This window comes from Corvus moneduloides, chromosome 5 (genome assembly GCF_009650955.1).
Source record: "Corvus moneduloides isolate bCorMon1 chromosome 5, bCorMon1.pri, whole genome shotgun sequence".
In the NCBI taxonomy this organism is placed as follows: Eukaryota; Metazoa; Chordata; class Aves; order Passeriformes; family Corvidae; genus Corvus; species Corvus moneduloides.
This window is the reverse complement of record NC_045480.1, coordinates 2,694,488-2,712,514: the sequence shown is the minus strand read 5'-3', so window position 1 is coordinate 2,712,514 and position 18,027 is coordinate 2,694,488. Positions and strand designations below refer to the sequence as shown.

At 51.7% G+C, this 18,027-nt stretch overlaps 1 protein-coding gene across 3 annotated transcripts in view; it reads left to right on the top strand.

The window, feature by feature from the left end:
* PTPRA (protein tyrosine phosphatase receptor type A) overlaps positions 1-17,873 on the top strand; it is a 114,911-nt gene extending 97,038 nt beyond the window's left edge. For all 3 annotated transcript variants that reach the window (XM_032108794.1, XM_032108795.1, XM_032108796.1), the window contains 18 exons: positions 1,733-1,817; positions 3,105-3,178; positions 4,958-5,094; positions 6,878-6,968; positions 7,455-7,531; positions 8,403-8,439; positions 9,553-9,650; positions 9,798-9,917; positions 10,848-11,014; positions 11,788-11,923; positions 12,625-12,774; positions 12,879-12,972; positions 13,731-13,807; positions 15,117-15,251; positions 15,487-15,612; positions 15,974-16,125; positions 16,352-16,487; positions 17,231-17,873. In XM_032108794.1, the coding sequence (XP_031964685.1) occupies positions 1,733-1,817; positions 3,105-3,178; positions 4,958-5,094; positions 6,878-6,968; positions 7,455-7,531; positions 8,403-8,439; positions 9,553-9,650; positions 9,798-9,917; positions 10,848-11,014; positions 11,788-11,923; positions 12,625-12,774; positions 12,879-12,972; positions 13,731-13,807; positions 15,117-15,251; positions 15,487-15,612; positions 15,974-16,125; positions 16,352-16,487; positions 17,231-17,305 (1,967 nt within the window). In that variant the 3' untranslated portion in view covers positions 17,306-17,873. The remainder of the gene's footprint in view (positions 1-1,732; positions 1,818-3,104; positions 3,179-4,957; positions 5,095-6,877; positions 6,969-7,454; positions 7,532-8,402; positions 8,440-9,552; positions 9,651-9,797; positions 9,918-10,847; positions 11,015-11,787; positions 11,924-12,624; positions 12,775-12,878; positions 12,973-13,730; positions 13,808-15,116; positions 15,252-15,486; positions 15,613-15,973; positions 16,126-16,351; positions 16,488-17,230) is intronic.
* Positions 17,874-18,027: the final 154 nt, after the last annotated feature.

The following is an 18,027-nucleotide window of genomic DNA, read 5'->3' as shown; positions in this document are numbered from 1 at the left end:
AATGCCAAGGCTCAGGCACCTATTGAGGTGTGCAGGAGGCAGAATTCCCAATAAATTCCTTTTGGGCTGTGGGAGATGCCAGAGCAGTAGGGCAGTAAATGGAAAGGACAAAGACATGCAAAACCAGGGTAATTTAAATTTTTTTTTTATTTGCCACACTAGGTCATTGCCTTGAAATCTTTACACAAAAATCACATGTTTTAATAGAAATAACTTTCCCAGGCCTCACACCACAGAGGGACAAACACAGAAATATAATCAGAGTGCCCCTGGGTAGCTCAGAGATGGACAAAATAAACCCCACCCAAGGAAATCTGCTGGTTGAAATTGGTGAGACACATGGAGCAGGAATCTGCAGGGAAATGGATGCACAGAAGGTGGGAAGAGGGGTCGTGGCCTGCAGCCTCTTGGGGCTGTGTAGACACGGTGTGGTGGCCCTCTCAGATGGAGGGAGCTGATGAAAAATGGAAATAACCCCAGCTGGCATGGCTGGCATCCACATTTGTGTGAAAAAATGCCCTTCAGGGCCATTCTCCTCCCTGGTTGGAGCTGCTTGGCTTCCAAGCCAGCTGGGTGATTTGCCAGCACCGACCACTGATTGACCGACCTCCAGCGCAGGATACAAATGGCTTATTTAAAGGAAAAAAATCTGCTGTGGGTCTGGAGGATGGGAATGTTTCAGACTAATCTAAGTGGTTTTGCAAGGGAATTGTGAGGTACCTGCCCTTGAGGAGCTTCTGCAAGGGAGCCAGATTGGGCCACACTCGGTGGCCTGGCAGTGTCTGACATCTCCTGCCGTCTAAACTCTGTATTTCCAGGCAGGAAAGAGTAGGGGGTGGGACTGGATGATCTTTGGAGGTCACATCCAACCCAAATTACTCTATAATTACAGAATCACGGGATGGTTTGGGTTGAAGGGACCTTAAAGCTCATCCAGTTCCACCCCCTGCCATGGGCAGGGACACCTTCCGCTAGCCCAGGTTGCTCCAAGCCCCATCCAGCCTTGAACAGTTCCAGGGATGGGGCAGCCACAGCTCCTCTGGGCAGCCTGGTTCACACCAAATCTCACCCTGAGAGTGTTCAGATCCCAGCTGCAGCGGGAAGCTTTGCCCTCTTGTCCTGTTGGACAAGGAACTGGAAGCAAAATCGTGGTGGTGTTACAAATGTAGTGTCTGTGGGATCCTACAGAGGCCACTGTTTTCACCCATGTTAATAAAAAGTTCCTTATCACATTATACCAAACTCATGGGTCTGTTAGGAACTTCTCTGGACCCTTAAGTCTCAGGCAGAAAATTTTGTGGATCACCAGCTGACAGAGGATATTTCTACTCGTGGCTGCTGGGCCATTGTGCACACATTCAGTTGTGCAGAAGAAAACCCCCAAAACAGCCCAGTCCCAAATTTCTCCATCACCATTTTCATCTGCAAGGTCACAGCTTCACAGTGAGTAGCCCTTGGAGAAGATTGAGGTGCTCTGAGTGGTGGTTTCAGGTTTTAATCTGACCTGGGAGTGTCTGAGGCACGTGGTGCTCACTCAGGTCCTTTGCTGTCTTCACTCTCAGACTGAAAAAATGCAACATCACTTAATACTATTTATTATTTATTCTGTTTTTATTGCTAATATCATCAACAGAATTGGTTTTCAAGCAGGAATTGTAGAACTCTGCCCTGTTAAATGATGGCTCTGGATGTTTTTCATGTCCCTAACCACACCTTTCTCTTCCTCTTGCAGATGAGACTCCAATTATAGCTGTGATGGTGGCCCTGTCCTCCCTCCTAGTCATAGTATTTATTATTATTGTTCTGTACATGTTGAGGTAAGAGCTGCTTTAATGCTGGATTCCCTTGTTTGACAGAAACAATTCCTGAATGAACAGGAATGAGCCTTTTGTGCTGTCTCCCAGGCTAAAGGCTGACACAGCTGGTGCTTTGAAAAGAAACCTGTAAGGACAATGAATGAAAATGATGTTTGGGGTTATCTGGTGAATGATGCTTATTCCTTTCTCTGCAAAGCTGCTCCTCATGTGGGGAATTCCTGTTCTGCCTCTCAAAATGTCACATTTTAGTGGGGTAGAATGAACTGAAGCCCTGTCAGTGTGGGGAAAAGCAGGTGAGATTTCCTTGTGAGGCTGCAGATGATGGATTGAGTAATGCAGGGAGGCTGAGCACAGCCACAAAGTGCTTTCCATGTGTTACTTCTTGATTCCCATCTTGATATCAAGCAGGATCCAACACCCAGGCTCTGCTTTGGGTACCAAACCTGGACATGGTCCCTGTGCACCTTTCCCTGTGAATGGCAGGAGCTTGTGAGGAGTGTTAGGTGATGCTGTAATTAGAGTTACAGCACAATAAAGCCTTCTTAGGTCCATTTTTTAAAATCCAAGCATCTGCCCTGCTCAAAATGAAGCATTCCCAGCTCCTGAAAGCATAACTAAGAGGGTCTTTATTCATCTGCAGTAGACATTTTAATTTACTCACCAGTTTGATGATTAGGTAAGTCTTAAAAAAAAAAATTTAAAAAAGAGAGAACAATTTCCTTAGCAGTGGAAAACTTCCCTCTGGCTCCTGGCTCCAGGCCTGCCCTCACAGCAGTGAACCTGAGAAGAGTTTTGCCTCAGGAGTTCAGCAGCAGCAGAGTTTGAGTCCTTCCCACCTGGCTTCCAGCCCTGGAAAAAAGGGTTTCTGTTCACTGCCCAGTGATTCAGCAAATCTCTGAATTTCAGGCAAAGGGAGCATGAGCAGCTGCTCCAAGTTAAAAGCACATGGAGCGGGGTTTGCTGCAGGATGGATCAACCTGGGCTTTATGTTCTCTGCAGGATCAGCCCAGGGAGCAGGAACTCCTTGGGGTGTCCTCCAGAGCGAGCACCCTTAAGGCTTCTCCTGGCTTCCACCTCGCTCTGGGCTCCTGCAGCTGCTCCAGATGTGCTCAGTGAGAAGCTCTGCCCACAGGCAGGATTTTAGAGGTCCTGCAGCCTCCTGGACCCACCAGCTAATTCCTGAAGCCATGAGAAAGTGTGGGACACCCTGGCATCTCTCATCTGGGAGGGGACCTGGGCTTTCTGGTGGATATTTACTGACTTTTCCACTCCAATTCTCTTTGGCAGGTTCAAGAAATACAAACAGGCAGGGAGCCACTCCAACTCCTTCCGGCTGTCCAATGGCAGGACGGACGATACAGGTGAGTCCACCTGGTGCCACACAGGGTCTCTCCCACCTCGTGGTTTTGTAGGCAAATATTTTTTAATTTCTGTTTTTGTTGTTGTTGTTGTTTCCTGATCTCCTCGTTCCACGTTTTCCATGGTTTCAGCATGCTTTTATAGGATCAAGGTTTATTTCCCAGCTTTCATTCCAGTGACTAAATGTGTGCCCTCAAGTGGTTGATATTAAAATGGGTGATCACTTCCAAAATCAAACCCCTCACATTCCTCTTGAGTTTTCACAGTATTTCTTTGACTCAAATAAGAACCTTTTTTGAAAAAATGCATCTTTGGGGAGTAATTAAATATTCCTCTGCTCTTTCAGTTTAGGAAGGTTTCTGATTAAAACTCAGATCTTCATGCTAACTGTAGACACCGAACTAACATTTCCAGGAGAAAGCAGGGAATACACTTATTTTCATTGTAAAAGCATTTTTGTACCTCCTAAACATGCACAGATGCTGTTTTAAAGCCTTGTGTAATGTCTAAATTCTTCTGCCCCTGAGCTCTGAGCCAGAGCTGACACTGAAGCTCTGAAGTTGTGCATCTCCATCCGTATGTAGGCACCAAATTAAGATCTGAAGAGGCCTCTTAAGCTCAGTTCAGATCTTTTTCAGCACTCCTTCCACATAAACCGAACACCTTCTGGGAAGCACTAACTGAGATTCAGCACCTTTTTTATTTTATGTTGGCTGCTAAGACCTTCCCTGCCCGTCTCACATCACTGTAGACAGAGGTGTAAACTTCATAAACCCTCAGCTGTGTTGGTGTAACCCTCACACGGCCTTTCCTGGCTTTGCTGAGCAACACAAGCAGCAGCTGCCTTTGCTGTGTCCTCCTGGGAATTGTGCCACAGTGGTGGTGCCAGACTTTCCATGTGAGGGAGGGAGAAGCTGGAATTCAAAGCGAGGTGGTCTCCAGCCCAAGTATTGATGATTTGGTCCTCAGTGCCCTGTCCTGCCTCTGCCAGAGTGTAGATCCCAGGGTGTTAATCATTGTAGGATTACTGATTTTTTCAGGTTGGAAAAGTCCTTTGAGATCATCCAGTCCAACCATTCCCCCAGCACTGCCCAGGCCACCACTGACCCACATCCCCAAGAGCCACATCCACACGGCTTTTAAATCCCTCCAGGGATGGGGACTCCAACACTGCCCTGGGCAGCTGTGCCAGGGCTGGACAGCCCTTTCCATGAAGAAATTTTTCCGAATATCCCACTCTAAACCTCCCCTGGCACAACTTGAGGCCGTTCCCTCTCCTCCTGTCCCTGTTCCCTGGGAGCAGAGATCAACTCTCCCCCTGGCTGCCCCCTCCTGTCAGGGACTTGTGCAGAGCCACAAGGTCCCCCCTGAGCCTCCTTTTCTCCAGGCTGAGCCCCTTTCCCAGCTCCCTCAGCAGCTCCTGGTGTTCCAGGCCCCTTCCCTGGACACGCTCCAGCCCCTCAGAGTCTTTTTGTCACAAGGGGCCCAGAAGGGGCCCCAGGACTGGAGGTGCCCCAGCACAGGGGACGGGCCCTGCCCTGGCCCTGCTGCCACCCCAGTGCTGACACAACCCAGGTGCCACTGTGCTCAGAGCAGCCTGTTCTGGTGGAAGCTGTTGGAACAGGATGATCTTTAACATCCCCCCCAACCCCAACCACTCCGCGCAAACACGAGGGCAACCCTCAAAGCGGCGGGGTCCCTGTGCCCAGCTGGGCTTGGGTGGGCAGTGCTGGGCACGGGGGACAGCTGGGGGCCCCTGTGACCCCCGGGTGTCATTGCAGAGCCGCAGAGCATGCCCCTGCTCGCCCGCTCCCCCAGCACCAACCGCAAGTACCCCCCGCTGCCCGTGGACAAGCTGGAGGAGGAGATCAACCGCCGCATGGCCGACGACAACAAGCTCTTTCGGGAGGAGTTCAACGTGAGTGCCTCTGCTCCTGCCCTCAGAGCCCACGGGCTGCCCTCGGATTGGGCTTTAGGATGTGGTTCTCGGGGGTTTCTCAAAGGGCTGAGCGGTGGCAGGGCTGAGTCTGTCCCTGTGGCTGCGGTGAGGGTGGACAAGCTGCTCGCCCTCGTGCTCGCTGCTGAAAAGCGAGTTTCTAGCAAACAGCTCTTCAGAGTTGTATTTTCCTGGAGTCAGGAGTGATTCTGGATGTCTTGGGGTCTTCCAGAGCTTCTGTGCTTGCTAGTTGCCTCCCAAGCTGTTCCTCCCATCTCCCCAGTCCTCATGGCTTTAAATCCACAAACAGCCAAAAAAAGCTTTGACAGAGAAACAGGAATGACCCCATCTTACTTTCAGTGAGCTGTTAGCCCTGAAACACAATGATGACAATGTATGGGACAAAGGTTGGCCTTCAGCTGTGAGGAATTCAGGTATTGTGCTTGTCCCACAGGCCCAGAGCATTTCTTCAGGGATGACTGCAGCCTCTTCTTGACGTTGCTGAGCTTTGCAGCTGGTTGTGACAATAAATCTGGTTTGCCTTGTCAGTACAAAAATGGATTAGAATAGAATTGAACAGGATAGATTCATTAAGGTTGGAAAAGCTCTCTAAGATTGTCAAATCCAACCATTAACCCAGCACTGCCAAGACCACCACTAAACCCATGTCCCCCAGTGCCACATCCACACCTTTTTTTTAACACTTTCAAGGATGGTGACTCCACCACTGCCCTGGGCAGCCCCTGCTGGGGCTTGACAACTCTTTCTGTGAAAAAATTTTCTTAAAAATCCAATCTAAGCCTCCCCTGGCACAGCTTGAGGCCGTTTCCTCTTGTCCTGTCCCTGTTTCCTGGGAGCAGTCTGATCTTCCCCAGCTGCCCCCTCCTGTCAGGGACTTGTGCAGAGCCACAAGGTCCCCCCGAGCCTCCTTTTCTCCAGGCTGAGCCCCCTCAGCTCCCTCAGCTGCTCCTCATCAGACCTGTGCTCCCAGCCCGGGTCCAAGCCATGATATGGCACCATGAGAACGATGAGAAGATTAAAAAAAGCCACTTGACTTTGTCCAGCTGCTGCACAACTTGATCCCTTTCCTGGCCGTGCTGCGATGAAACCAAATAGGTGCAATGAATGCCCAGGGGGGGGGATTTTTAGGGTTATAAATACCTGATTGCCCTTGACACTTCCTGCCATCCTGTCAGCTGGAGGAAGGGATGGTGGATACCTCCAGAACATTCTTTGCTGTTCAAAGAGGATGTGGAATAGCGGCGCTGGGGAAGCACCTCCTGTGCTCGGTTGGGAAATCCAGGGACAGTGTTCCCTGTCACCCCATCACCCCCCAACCAAAGGTCCCCTGGTGCTGCTCCTGCCATCACTGGGTGGGATGGGGCTGTGGGGGCTTAATCAGGTCACAATTAGCAGCACTGTTAATGAGGGAATCTCGGCAGGAGCCTCCGTGGACAGGAGGAATCAGGAATGAGCTCGCTGGTGCTGCCGGGTGGGTTTGAGCTGGAGGCTTTGCTGCCACCTCGTGTCCATGGATCAGGAGATTCCAGACATCTCCCTTCCAAAGGGATTGGCTCTCTCTGCTCCAGCCCAGCTATTTAAATGGTCACTTTGAGCTCGGTGAGGAGGAGGAGCTGGTGCTGGGGTGGAGGTGAGGGGACATGTACGGAGGGGGGCAGGATGCTCAGATGTGACATTTGCCAGCACATTGTTCCTGCTGTGCCATGAAAACATCATGGAAAACCCTTTTTTTCTGCCATTTCAGGCTCTCCCAGCGTGTCCCATACAGGCCACGTGTGAAGCTGCTTCCAAGGAGGAGAACAAGGAGAAGAACAGATACGTGAACATTTTGCCCTGTACGTATCGGAGCTGCTTGGATGGGGGTGGGGGCAAACACTCAGGAGCTCCTGCCAGGACTCCCCATTCCTGGTTTTGGGATGGGTAAGGGCATGGTTGAGGGCATTTCACCTCCCAGGTGGATGGCTGGGTCTGCTTTAGCTTTAGGTACCTGTGAGGAGAAGCTCCCTGGAGCCCTCAGCAGCCAGGAGGCCGTGGAGAGTGAAACAGATGGGAAATGCTGGAAGGGACAACTCTTGCCTGGTGGCATTGGGCAGTGGGCTGGCTCGGGTTATCCTCAAATGTGCACTCTGCAGAGGAAAAACTACCTTGGACAAGGTCTAGGACCTGTCTGGGTTTAAGCAAGAGGAATTTGGGGGCATCAAGGTGTTTTTGCAGCAGAGCCAGGAGCGCGGGCTCCACTCCAACACCTGGATTCTTGCTACGCCAGGGACCAGCAGAGTGGAGGGGGTTGTCTTTAATGCAGAGTTTTAATTTCCCTGCAGATGATCATTCCAGGGTTCACCTGACTCCCGTGGAAGGGGTCCCCGACTCCGACTACATCAATGCCTCCTTTATTAATGTGAGTTTTGTGATTTGAAGGGGAAATCCCCGCCAGGAGCAAAGCCGAGCGGGCTGGTTTGGAAAGGGCTGGGGAACCACTCCTGCTGGAGCTGGGGATTTCTCATCAGCAAACAGCTGATGAATCATAGACTCTTTCAGGTTGGAAAAGCCCTCTAAGACCCTCAAGTCCAACCATTCCCCCAGCACTGCCAAGGCCATCACTAAACCATGTCCCCAAGTGCCACATCCACACAAATGTAAATCCCTGAAGAGTGTGGCCAGGTGATCATCAGTGCTTCCCAGCTTTCAGGGCTGGCTGTGGGAAGGGGATGAAGACAAAATCAAGGAATCCACCTAAAATGGAAGCAATGTTGCCCTGCTCTGTCCCTGGGAGGAGATGGGTCCTCTGTGGTTGTCACCATGTGGCTCCAGTCAGCCGGAAGGGTCATGTGAGAGATGGAAGCACATGAAGCAGAGCAAGACCCCAAAAGAGTTTTTTCCTTTCCTCCCCGGTAAATAAAATGCACAAAATCAATCCCCATGAGTTCTACAACCCGTTTTCCAAGGATTAATGCTGATTTTCACATGGTGCTCTGGATGCAGGGTCTGACCCCAGTGGAAGGGCTGTCAGGTACCACTTTGTTAGTGCCTTGTGCCAGCAAGTGGGGTCATTCCTGCATTATGTGAGCGTGGGGAGCATTCCTGTGGGAAAACAGCCCTTTGCACAAGGATTTTCAGTTATTTCAGCCCATCTTTGGTGCTGATTCTCCCCTCAGAGGCTGCAGCCCCTTCTCTGCACAGGGGAGAAGGGGCTGCAGAGCAGATGCATTTCCTGACTCTGGTGTTAGAGAAATATTCATTTGTCTTCCTTTTTCTCCTTTTCTCTGCAGGGGTACCAAGAGAAAAACAAGTTCATTGCTGCACAAGGTACATTTTTGATTATTCCCATTGCTCTGTTGGGGACAGCTGGGCTGGGTCCCTCTGCTCTGTGCCCCTCTAACCACAGCACAGCATCTTGCTGAGCTCCCCTGGTCAAAAGGAGGCTTGGCTACCCCACAAATTGTTCCCAGAATGATTTTCCTGGTCCAAGAGCAGTGCTGGATGTGTTGGTGGAGGAAGAGACATCCTAACCTGTGCAGTACCCATTGCTGGAGGGTGTTGTGACCTCTAGAAATACTACCAGGGAGCTGCCCAATTAAATTCCCCAAATCACAGAATCATGGAATGGTTTGGGCTGGAGGGGACCTCAAATCTCATCTCATTCCACCCCCTGCCATGGACAGGACCACCTCCCACTATCCCAGGTTGTTCCAAGCTCCCTTGAACACTTCCAGGGATGGGGTAGAGAGAAATGTCCCTGTGATCTTCAGAAGTCCAAACACATCCCTAAAACCAGGATTCCCACTCACAGGGTGGGGATCACGTCAGCAGCAGGATGTTACCTGCCCATGGGAGTGTGTTGTATTTCCTCTCTTGACTTGCCAGTGGATCAGGGCATCCCTGGCCACTTTCCCTGGCTCTGGCTGGAGAAGGAGGCTGGATTAGGTCCGTCAGCACTTCCAGGCTCAGGTTAAGCTTTGGCTCTGCTGTTCTTTTGGCTCACCCCGAGCCTCAGGCTTGGCAGGGGAGCGTAGGCTGAGTTAGCTCCGTGTCTGGCAGGCAGCAGGGAGCTATTCCTGTGCCACACTGAAATGGGATCCCATGGCTACAACCCAAGATCCCAGCACAGGACTTCAGCAGACTCTGGGACAGCCACAATTTCCCTGGGTGACCTTGGGCAAGTCCATGCTCTGTCTGGTTTCCCCATCTTGGGCTAAATATGGAATTCCTGACCATGAAGCACATCCAGAAAATTCCACCTACTGTGTGATAGGGTTATCCCTCGGATCAGACATGCCCAGACACCACAGCACCTCCTGTGACCTATTGGCAAAAAATGTGTTGGATCATCCATGACGTGTGACCTCACACGCTGGGGTTTGGCCCCAAATCGTGAGGGGTTGATCCCAAAGAGGACATTTTGTTTTACCTTCCCCTCAGGACCAAAGGAAGAAACAGTGAATGATTTTTGGAGGATGATTTGGGAGCAAAACACAGCGACAATTGTCATGGTGACCAACCTGAAGGAGAGGAAAGAGGTAGGTGCCCAAAGGTTTCACAGGCTGGGATTTGACCCAAATTGGGCCAAATCTGGCACATCCTGTGCCTATGGGCATGAACTGGAGCCATTCCCAGCCTTGTGAGGGTATCCAGAGCTCACCTGCACCTGTTTCCTCCCCCCACAGTGTAAATGTGCTCAGTACTGGCCGGATCAGGGCTGCTGGACATACGGGAACATCCGAGTGTCCGTGGAGGACGTGACCGTCCTGGTGGATTACACCGTGCGCAAGTTCTGCATCCAGCAGGTGCCAGGGATCACCTCTCCCATCCCTTCCTGTCCCATCCCATCCCTCCCCTCTCCACACTGGGCATCCTAAGGGTGCTGGCTCAGCTCCTGCAAGGTTCTGTGAGAGCAGAGTTGGGATGAAGTGACCCTCAGCACCCATTTTTAACCAGAGCTGTTAAGAATTTGTTCCTCCCCAGAGCCTGTTCCCAGTGGTACCAGCGTGGCTGCGCTGAGACCAGGGAAGCTGAGGGATGCCAGGGCTGAAATCCCATCCTGCAGTGCTCCAGCACTCGCTGTTACTGGTGTTGGTTCCTGCTCTCACCCACAGACACTTAATGCCTGAAAATAATCAGATTTATCCCCTCAGCTGAGACAAAATCCAGTGTCGTACACGTTGGGTTTGATTGCTTTCCCATCTGTCACCACATTTTCTTGTCCTTTGAGGAGACTCTGGGTGTTTTAGTCACTTTGTTTGTTTTCCTGCTGCTCTCAGAGGCAGGCAGGGAAGAGCTGGTGTGTGCAAACCTGTCTGGACCCTGCTTGTGATTCTCCTGAGCCTCATCCTTCACTCCAATGGCCTGGACGTGTGTGTTTTCCTCCCCTGCCTTTAATCTGAGGATGATGTGGGCAGAGGAGTGGGAAAGGATGGAGGAACAGCTTTTGTTTGAGCTTGTTGGGGACGAAATACGGCGGCTGCTGCCAGGTTGGATCCACACACAGGGACAGGCTGGCATCTCACAGCCCTTGGATGTGGGATGTGGTGCATTGAAATGTCATGTTTTTAGAGGCTGATTTGTCCCAGAGCCTGAGCCCATGCCCTTTCAGCTGTGGATGCTGCTTCTTAAGCCCTCCAGCTCCATCTCGGGTCTTCAGCTCTCTCTCTTGATTTTGGGAAAGAAGGGAAAACCTGAGTGTTTCTCATTAACCTGCGGGCACATTTCCCCTCCAGGTGGGTGATGTCACGAACAAGAAGCCTCAGCGCCTGGTGACCCAGTTCCACTTCACCAGCTGGCCCGACTTCGGGGTGCCCTTCACCCCCATCGGGATGCTGAAATTCCTGAAGAAGGTGAAGACCTGCAATCCCCAATATGCAGGAGCCATAGTGGTGCACTGCAGGTGAGTGCTGCTCACAGCTGACCTCTGCCCGTCCTGGGTCACCTGGAAAGCATCTCCTATTTAAGAGGAATTTTTTTTGTCAGTCAGGACTTTTTTATTATCTTTATTTAACTTTCCTGTGTTAAACGGGGATGTTCCTCGTGGGGACATGCAAAAAATGGCATGAATTGAAGGAAGGTCTTGGTATCAGTGATGTTAGGGTGTTACAACTCATCTTGAGGGGACATTTGGGTTGGCTGGATGCTGAGAGAGCCATGCTGAGCACTGCTGGTGTCTCTCCTCTGCCCTGGTATGAGAAGATAACATCTCTCTTTGGGAGAACACAGTACTGAGCTGACAGATGGCCTGGAGCAAGGGCCATGGAGATTGGCCTCACCTGGAGTGGTTTCAGGCACAGCAGCAACCCTGGGGGAGCCACAGGGGTTTCCACACTTCAGTAAGGTGAAGCCCCATGGTTAAAGGCAGAGATGGTCACATTTGCAACATCCCAAGTCCATTTTTCCTGCCTTCTTGGGAAGCAGCTGATCCAAGAGCTTTGTCTTTCCCTAAAGTCTGCTGCTCTCATACTTCTCCTTGAAGCCCATCTCATTCCCACCCCTTGCAGGGACACCTTCCACTATCTCAGGCTGCTCCAAGCTCCGTCCAACCTGGCCTTGGACGCTTCCAGGGATCCAGGGGCAGCCACAGCTTCTCTGGGCACCCTGTGCCAGGGCCTCCCCAGCCTCACAGGGAGGAATTCCTTCCCAATCTCCCACCCCCCCCTTCTCTTGCAGCGCCGGGGTGGGACGCACGGGCACTTTCATCGTCATCGATGCCATGCTGGACATGATGCACGCGGAGAGGAAGGTGGATGTTTACGGCTTCGTGAGCCGGATCCGGGCTCAGCGCTGCCAGATGGTACAGACAGATGTAAGTGTGGGGCTGCCCTGGCCCCTGGGCTTGGATTTCCTTCACCCAGTCAAAGCCTATGAGGTCGAGTGTCATCGCTTATTTTGGGTGATGCTGCATCAAGTGAGCCCTTCGCAGGGTCCTGCTCTTTTTACTCCCCTTTTTAGAATCATTAAATCATTTAGGTTGGAAAAGATCCTTAAGATCAAGTCCAACCTTTCCCCCAGCACTGCCCAGGCCACCATTGACCCCTGTCCCCAAGTGCCACATCCACACGGCTTTTAAATCCCTCCAGGGATGGGGACTCCAACACTGCCCTGGGCAGCTGTGCCAGGGCTGGACAACCCTTTCCATGAAGAAATTTTCCCTCATATCCAATCTAAACCTTCCCTGGCCCAGCTTGAGGCCGTTCCCTCTCCTCCTGTCCCTGTTCCCTGGGAGCAGAGCCCGACCCCCCCCCGGCTGCCCCCTCCTGTCAGGGACTTGTGCAGAGCCACAAGGTCCCCCCTGAGCCTCCTTTTCTCCAGCCTTGGAGAACATTTTGTGTCACATCAGCTTTGCTTGGTGTGGCAAATAAGGTCCCAGTCCCCATTTAGTGGCAGGAAAGTTGTCACTCACTTTTCTGGGGTCTCAAAGGGTGGACAGGAGGGTGGTGGGTCTGCCCCCAGCATGTGCTCACTGGGCATGGCATGGGCACTGACAGCTCCCTGCACCCCTGGCAGATGCAGTATGTGTTCATATACCAAGCACTGCTGGAGCACTATCTCTATGGTGACACAGAGCTGGAGGTGACCTCGTTAGAGATCCACCTCCAGAAGATCTACAACAAAGTGCCAGGGACCAGCAGCAACGGGCTGGAAGAGGAGTTCAAGGTGAGCGTGGCTGTTGTCCTGGTGGATCTGCTGGGATCGTGCTGGGATCACCATGTGTTGGCCTGGCTCTGAAACTTCCCTCTGCTTTGCTCCTTGCCCCACAGAAGCTCACTTCAATCAAAATCCAGAATGACAAGATGAGAACGGGCAATTTGCCAGCCAACATGAAAAAGAACAGGGTGCTTCAGATAATTCCATGTAAGGCTTGTTTGGCTGCGTGTCCGGTGGGTGTGGGGACAGGAATCGGGCTGGAGAGATGGGACAGCAGGGACCTCGTGATGTTCAACAAGGAAAAGTGCAAAGTCCTATCCCTGGGGAGGGACCAGTTTGTGCTGGGGTCACCCACCTGGGTGGAAAAGCAGCTTGGCAGGAAAGGACCTGGGGGTCCTGACAGACTCCAGCCTGAACCTGAGCCAGAAAAGTGCCCTTGTGACAGAAAGGACAGTGGTGGCCTGGGCTGTGTGAGACAAAACACTTCCAGCAGGTCCAGGGAGGGGATCCTGCCCCTCTGCTCAGCACTGCTGAGGCCACACCTGGAGCAGCGGGTCCAGTTCTGCCTCCCCAGGACAGGAGGGACATGGACAGACTGGGGAGAGCCCAGTGAGGGGACTGGAGCATCTCTGCTCTGAGGAAAGGCTGGGAGAGCTGGGACTGCTCAGCCTGGAGAAGAGAAGGCTCCAGGGGCCTCATCCCTGTCCATCGACACCTGCAGGGAGGGTGCAGAGAGGATGGAGCCAGGCTCTAGCCAGTGGTGCCCAGGGACAGGACAAGGGGCCATGGGCATGGCCATCTCCCAAACCAGGGCATGGCAGAGGGTGGAGCTGACTGTCCTTGTCCCAGTCAGGTGCACTGTGCTCCCTTTCCCTTATCTCTGTCTCTCACTTAGGGCTTGGTGACTCCCCAGCTAAAGGCCAGGCAGGTTATCCCAAATCTCAGATGATTTTGTTCTGTTCCAGATGAGTTCAACCGAGTAATCATTCCAGTGAAGAGAGGGGAAGAGAACACAGACTATGTAAACGCTTCCTTCATTGATGTGAGTCTTCTGCAATCTTCTTTCCATCTTCTCCCAATGGAATCCACCTCACACTGCTTCCTTTGGGAAGAATTTGTCCCAAAGCCTCCTTTTATGAGTTTTGTACAGCTCCCTCCATTTGACTTTGCTTTGTGTCACTGGGTGGTGATGGTTTCTTTCTCCAAGAAACCCGTGGGTATATCCATCTCCTTGTGGGAGAGGAGAGCTGGAGCCTGAGAAGATTATCCAAATCCTGGGCTCACTTGTGCCCCTCTGGGCTCTGCTGATGGCTGTGGAGAACAGATCCACATATCCATGGAAATAACACAACACGGGCCATTTGGTCAGAAAACATCCACCAGATGAGATATGGGAGCAATGCACGATCCCAAAACCCTGGAGAGAAGCCAGGTCAATCCCATTACACCTGTCTGGGTGGTGGCAGGAGGCAAGGCAGGGAGGTTAAGTGCTGTCCTCACTCTGAGGAGGACATAAGTGATTGCACATCCTTCTCTCCTGAGCAATGCTGTGGACTCAAGGGAGACATCTCGGATCAGTATTTATCTCCATGCAGTGATGCCAGTGCTGGCCAAGTGACTGACCTTGCTCTTTTCCAGCCCAGTTTCTGCTTTCATCTCCTAGTGACAGAGGGTTTTTTTTCCCCCCAGAAGGCAATCACTGGGTTTGCCCACTAAACCCAGTTTATTCCCAGTTCTAACATCCCCAGTTAATTGCTCCCTGCAATCTCCTTTGTTGGGTCCCTGCTGTGGCTGCGGGAGCAGCCGGGAGCAGCTGCCTTGTTGTGCATCCAGATCAGAAAGCGTCCATAGCACGTAAGCAATTTGGGCTGAGGATTCAATTTCCTGCCTCTGCTGAACTTTGCTTAAATGACAAACTCCAAATGACGAAGCATCTGCAGTCACAGTCTGCAGGGAGGGCACAGGGGAGCCAGTGTCAGAGGGGTTTGGAAACAGAAACTCTTTGTGGCTGCGGAAGAGCCGGAGTCATCCGGCCTCACTGCTGGTTTTCATAGGTCACAGAATGGTCTGGGTTGGAAGGGACCTTAGAGATCATCTAGTTCCATTTAGTTTTGCTTGCTTCTTCCCAAAATCCCCAATAAAAATCATACCTTGAGTACTTGGAGCTAAGGCAAAGCTCTGCTCCAGCGCTCAGAGCTTGCAGTGTTGCTCAGGTGTGCTGGAAAGCCAAATGGATAAAGGCAGGCAGGTGTAGGGGATATGATCCTCCCAAAATTGAACTGAGCTTGGTAACCTCACCATGTCCAAGAGATTCCTACTGCTGCTCCACTGACCCTGTTCCCAAATTCCAGGGTTATCGCCAGAAGGACTCCTACATCGCCAGCCAAGGGCCGCTGCAGCACACGATAGAGGACTTCTGGAGGATGATCTGGGAGTGGAAATCCTGCTCCATAGTGATGCTAACAGAGCTGGAGGAGAGAGGCCAGGTAAGCTCCTGGGATCAGCTGCATTAAACACCAGGGAAATAAATAGAGTGGCAGGGGGTTCGGATGGGATGGTGTTTAAGGTCCCTTCCAACCTGAACCAGTCTGTGATTCTGGGAGTTTGTGAAGCCTGTGGGATCCCACCTGGTGGTGGGCAGCTGCCAGAAGATTCTTCTATCCAAACCCACGGGAAAAACACAGGATCCTCACCCTGTCCCTTCCTGTGATGCTTCCTCAGGAGAAGTGTGCCCAGTACTGGCCATCCGACGGCTCCGTGTCCTACGGAGACATCACGGTGGAGCTGAAGAAAGAGGAGGAGTGTGAGAGCTACACAGTGCGGGACCTTCTGGTGACCAACACCAGGGTAAGAGTCTGGGTGCTCCTATTTCACTGCCATGAGCTCTTGCTGGTGTTGCCTCAGCTCCATCAGGTCCTCATCATCCCAAAGGGTTTGTATCCACGTATCCCTGCCTGGCACCCCTGAGAGTCCCTGTCCTGCTGCTCATTCCTCATCCATCCCCTCTATCCTGCTGCCCTCACCACCCAGCCTCCCTCCTGCTCCCCATTCCCCACTCTTCCCTTGCTCCATGCCATGGGAATGCCACCCCTCCTGCCCCACAAGCAGCTTTCCTACACGGATTGTTATGCCAAAGCCCTGAGCCGGTGGGTTCTTTGGTACAGATCTCTCACCAGCTGCCTGACCTCGAGCTCTGCCCTCCCAACAGGAAAACAAGAGCCGACAGATCCGGCAGTTTCACTTCCACGGCTGGCCAGAAGTTGGGATCCCCGGGGATGGGAAGGGGATGATCAACATCATCGCGGCGGTGCAGAAGCAGCAGCAGCAGTCTGGCAACCACCCCATCACTGTGCACTGCAGGTAAAGCCTGGCTGGAGCAGCTGGGCCACCCCTCCGAGGGGATCTGCTCCACCAGGAGCTTGGGAGATGGTCAGAATCCCAAAGGCCATCCTGGATAAACCGGGAGAGGCTGGGGCAGGACTGGCTCCTCCAGTTCTCCGGCGCTTCCCCTGTGGATTGTCCCCTGGGCAAAGCCAGCAGGGGCAGGACAGGGGTTTTCCCTCACCCCCTGGTTTCTCTTTCCCAGTGCTGGAGCAGGAAGAACAGGCACCTTCTGTGCGCTGAGCACTGTCCTGGAGAGGGTGAAGGCAGAGGCGATCCTCGACGTCTTTCAGACGGTCAAGAGTTTAAGACTACAGAGGCCACACATGGTGCAGACACTGGTAGGTGTCTCCTGCCCCACCAGAACCTCAGCAAGGACAGGCTGGGGGCTCAGTGTTGAGCAAAAACCTCTTTGGTTCAAGGCTTTCTCTCCATGAAAGAGGGAGCAAGGGAAGATGTGGATTCATCATCCCTGGAAGTGTCCAGGGCCAGGTTGGACAGGGCTTGGAGCAACCTGCAATAGTAGAAAGTGTCCCTGCCTGTGGCAGGAGGTGGAAACAAAGTCATCCCTGAGGTTCCTTCCAACCCAAACCATTCTAGGATCCATGATTCTATGGAGGTGGGCCAGGAGGTGTCTCCCCTTCCTCTTGTAAAGGCATCTGGAAGAGGTGCTGAAGGCATCAAGTGCCTTTTGAGCACTGACAGAAGCCATAGGAGCTGCCTTGGAGACATCCTCAGGCACGGCCCACGTACTCATGGGCTGAAACACCTGGAAAACCATCCTGGAGTGGCTGTGGAACAGGCTTGGGTACACAGGTGGGGTTGGAGCAGGCAGGGCTGGATGAGGCCTTTCAAGAGGGATTTGCAGGGATGCTCAGGGATTTAAAAGAAAAGTCTTCGGGGATCCAAACAGAACCTCAGAGAGGGAAGGGGAAAGCAGCGTTTCTTTTGCCATGGATACCCCAGCAAGGGTTTGGGGGTCACAAGGAGGTGGGACCTGCTCTGGACACCTGGCCAAGCATCAGGTGCTGTCTCAGGTGTGGATTTTCCTGGTGTAACACCGTTCTCTCCCCCAATCCCCCAGGAACAGTACGAATTCTGCTACAAGGTGGTGCAGGAATACATCGACGCCTTCTCAGACTACGCCAACTTCAAGTGAAGAAAAAGAGGAACAAAAATCCACACCCACCCCCGAAACAAATGACAGAAAAGTTGCCTTCTTTAATATTTTGTAATATTCTGTTTGTTAATATACCCCCCCCCAAACAAAAAAAAAAAAGAACCTATGTGTATATATCTTAACTGTTTTAGAGGTTGGTACCATAAGCTTCATATTAGCTGGAGATTTTATATGTAGCAAAGTGTTAGTGCAGATACTGTTGGCTCCTTTTTTTCCAATGTTTTATTGGGGAATTAAATAGCGTGATGTTTGGATTAATATTGTCATACCATCTCTCTTCTGGAGAGTTGATACAGGCTGTTATTTTGTTTGTAAATCTTTTTTTTTGTTTGTTTTTTTGGTTTTTTGTTCTTGAGGGAGTAAAGCCTTTTTAAAAAAAAAAAAAAAAGGAAGAGAAATATATCCTGGATCTCATCTGAAAATAAAACCCAACCCCTGCCCCCAACCCCACCAGCACAAGCTTTTCCAAACCTGCAGGGAAATGGTTTCACATTTTTCTGCTGGTCAGCTCTTAAAAAAAAAATAAGGAGAAAAAAAGAAAAGCTCATTCTGTGTGTGTGTTTATATATAAATACCCTCATTTTTGTATCAAAAGCTAAAAACTTCCCTCCCTCAGGGTCAGGCCACCATGTGCTGCTGGTTTGGAAACTGTAACTGCCACACAGCAGCACCCAAATGTTGGGATTTCAACCCCAGAAAAG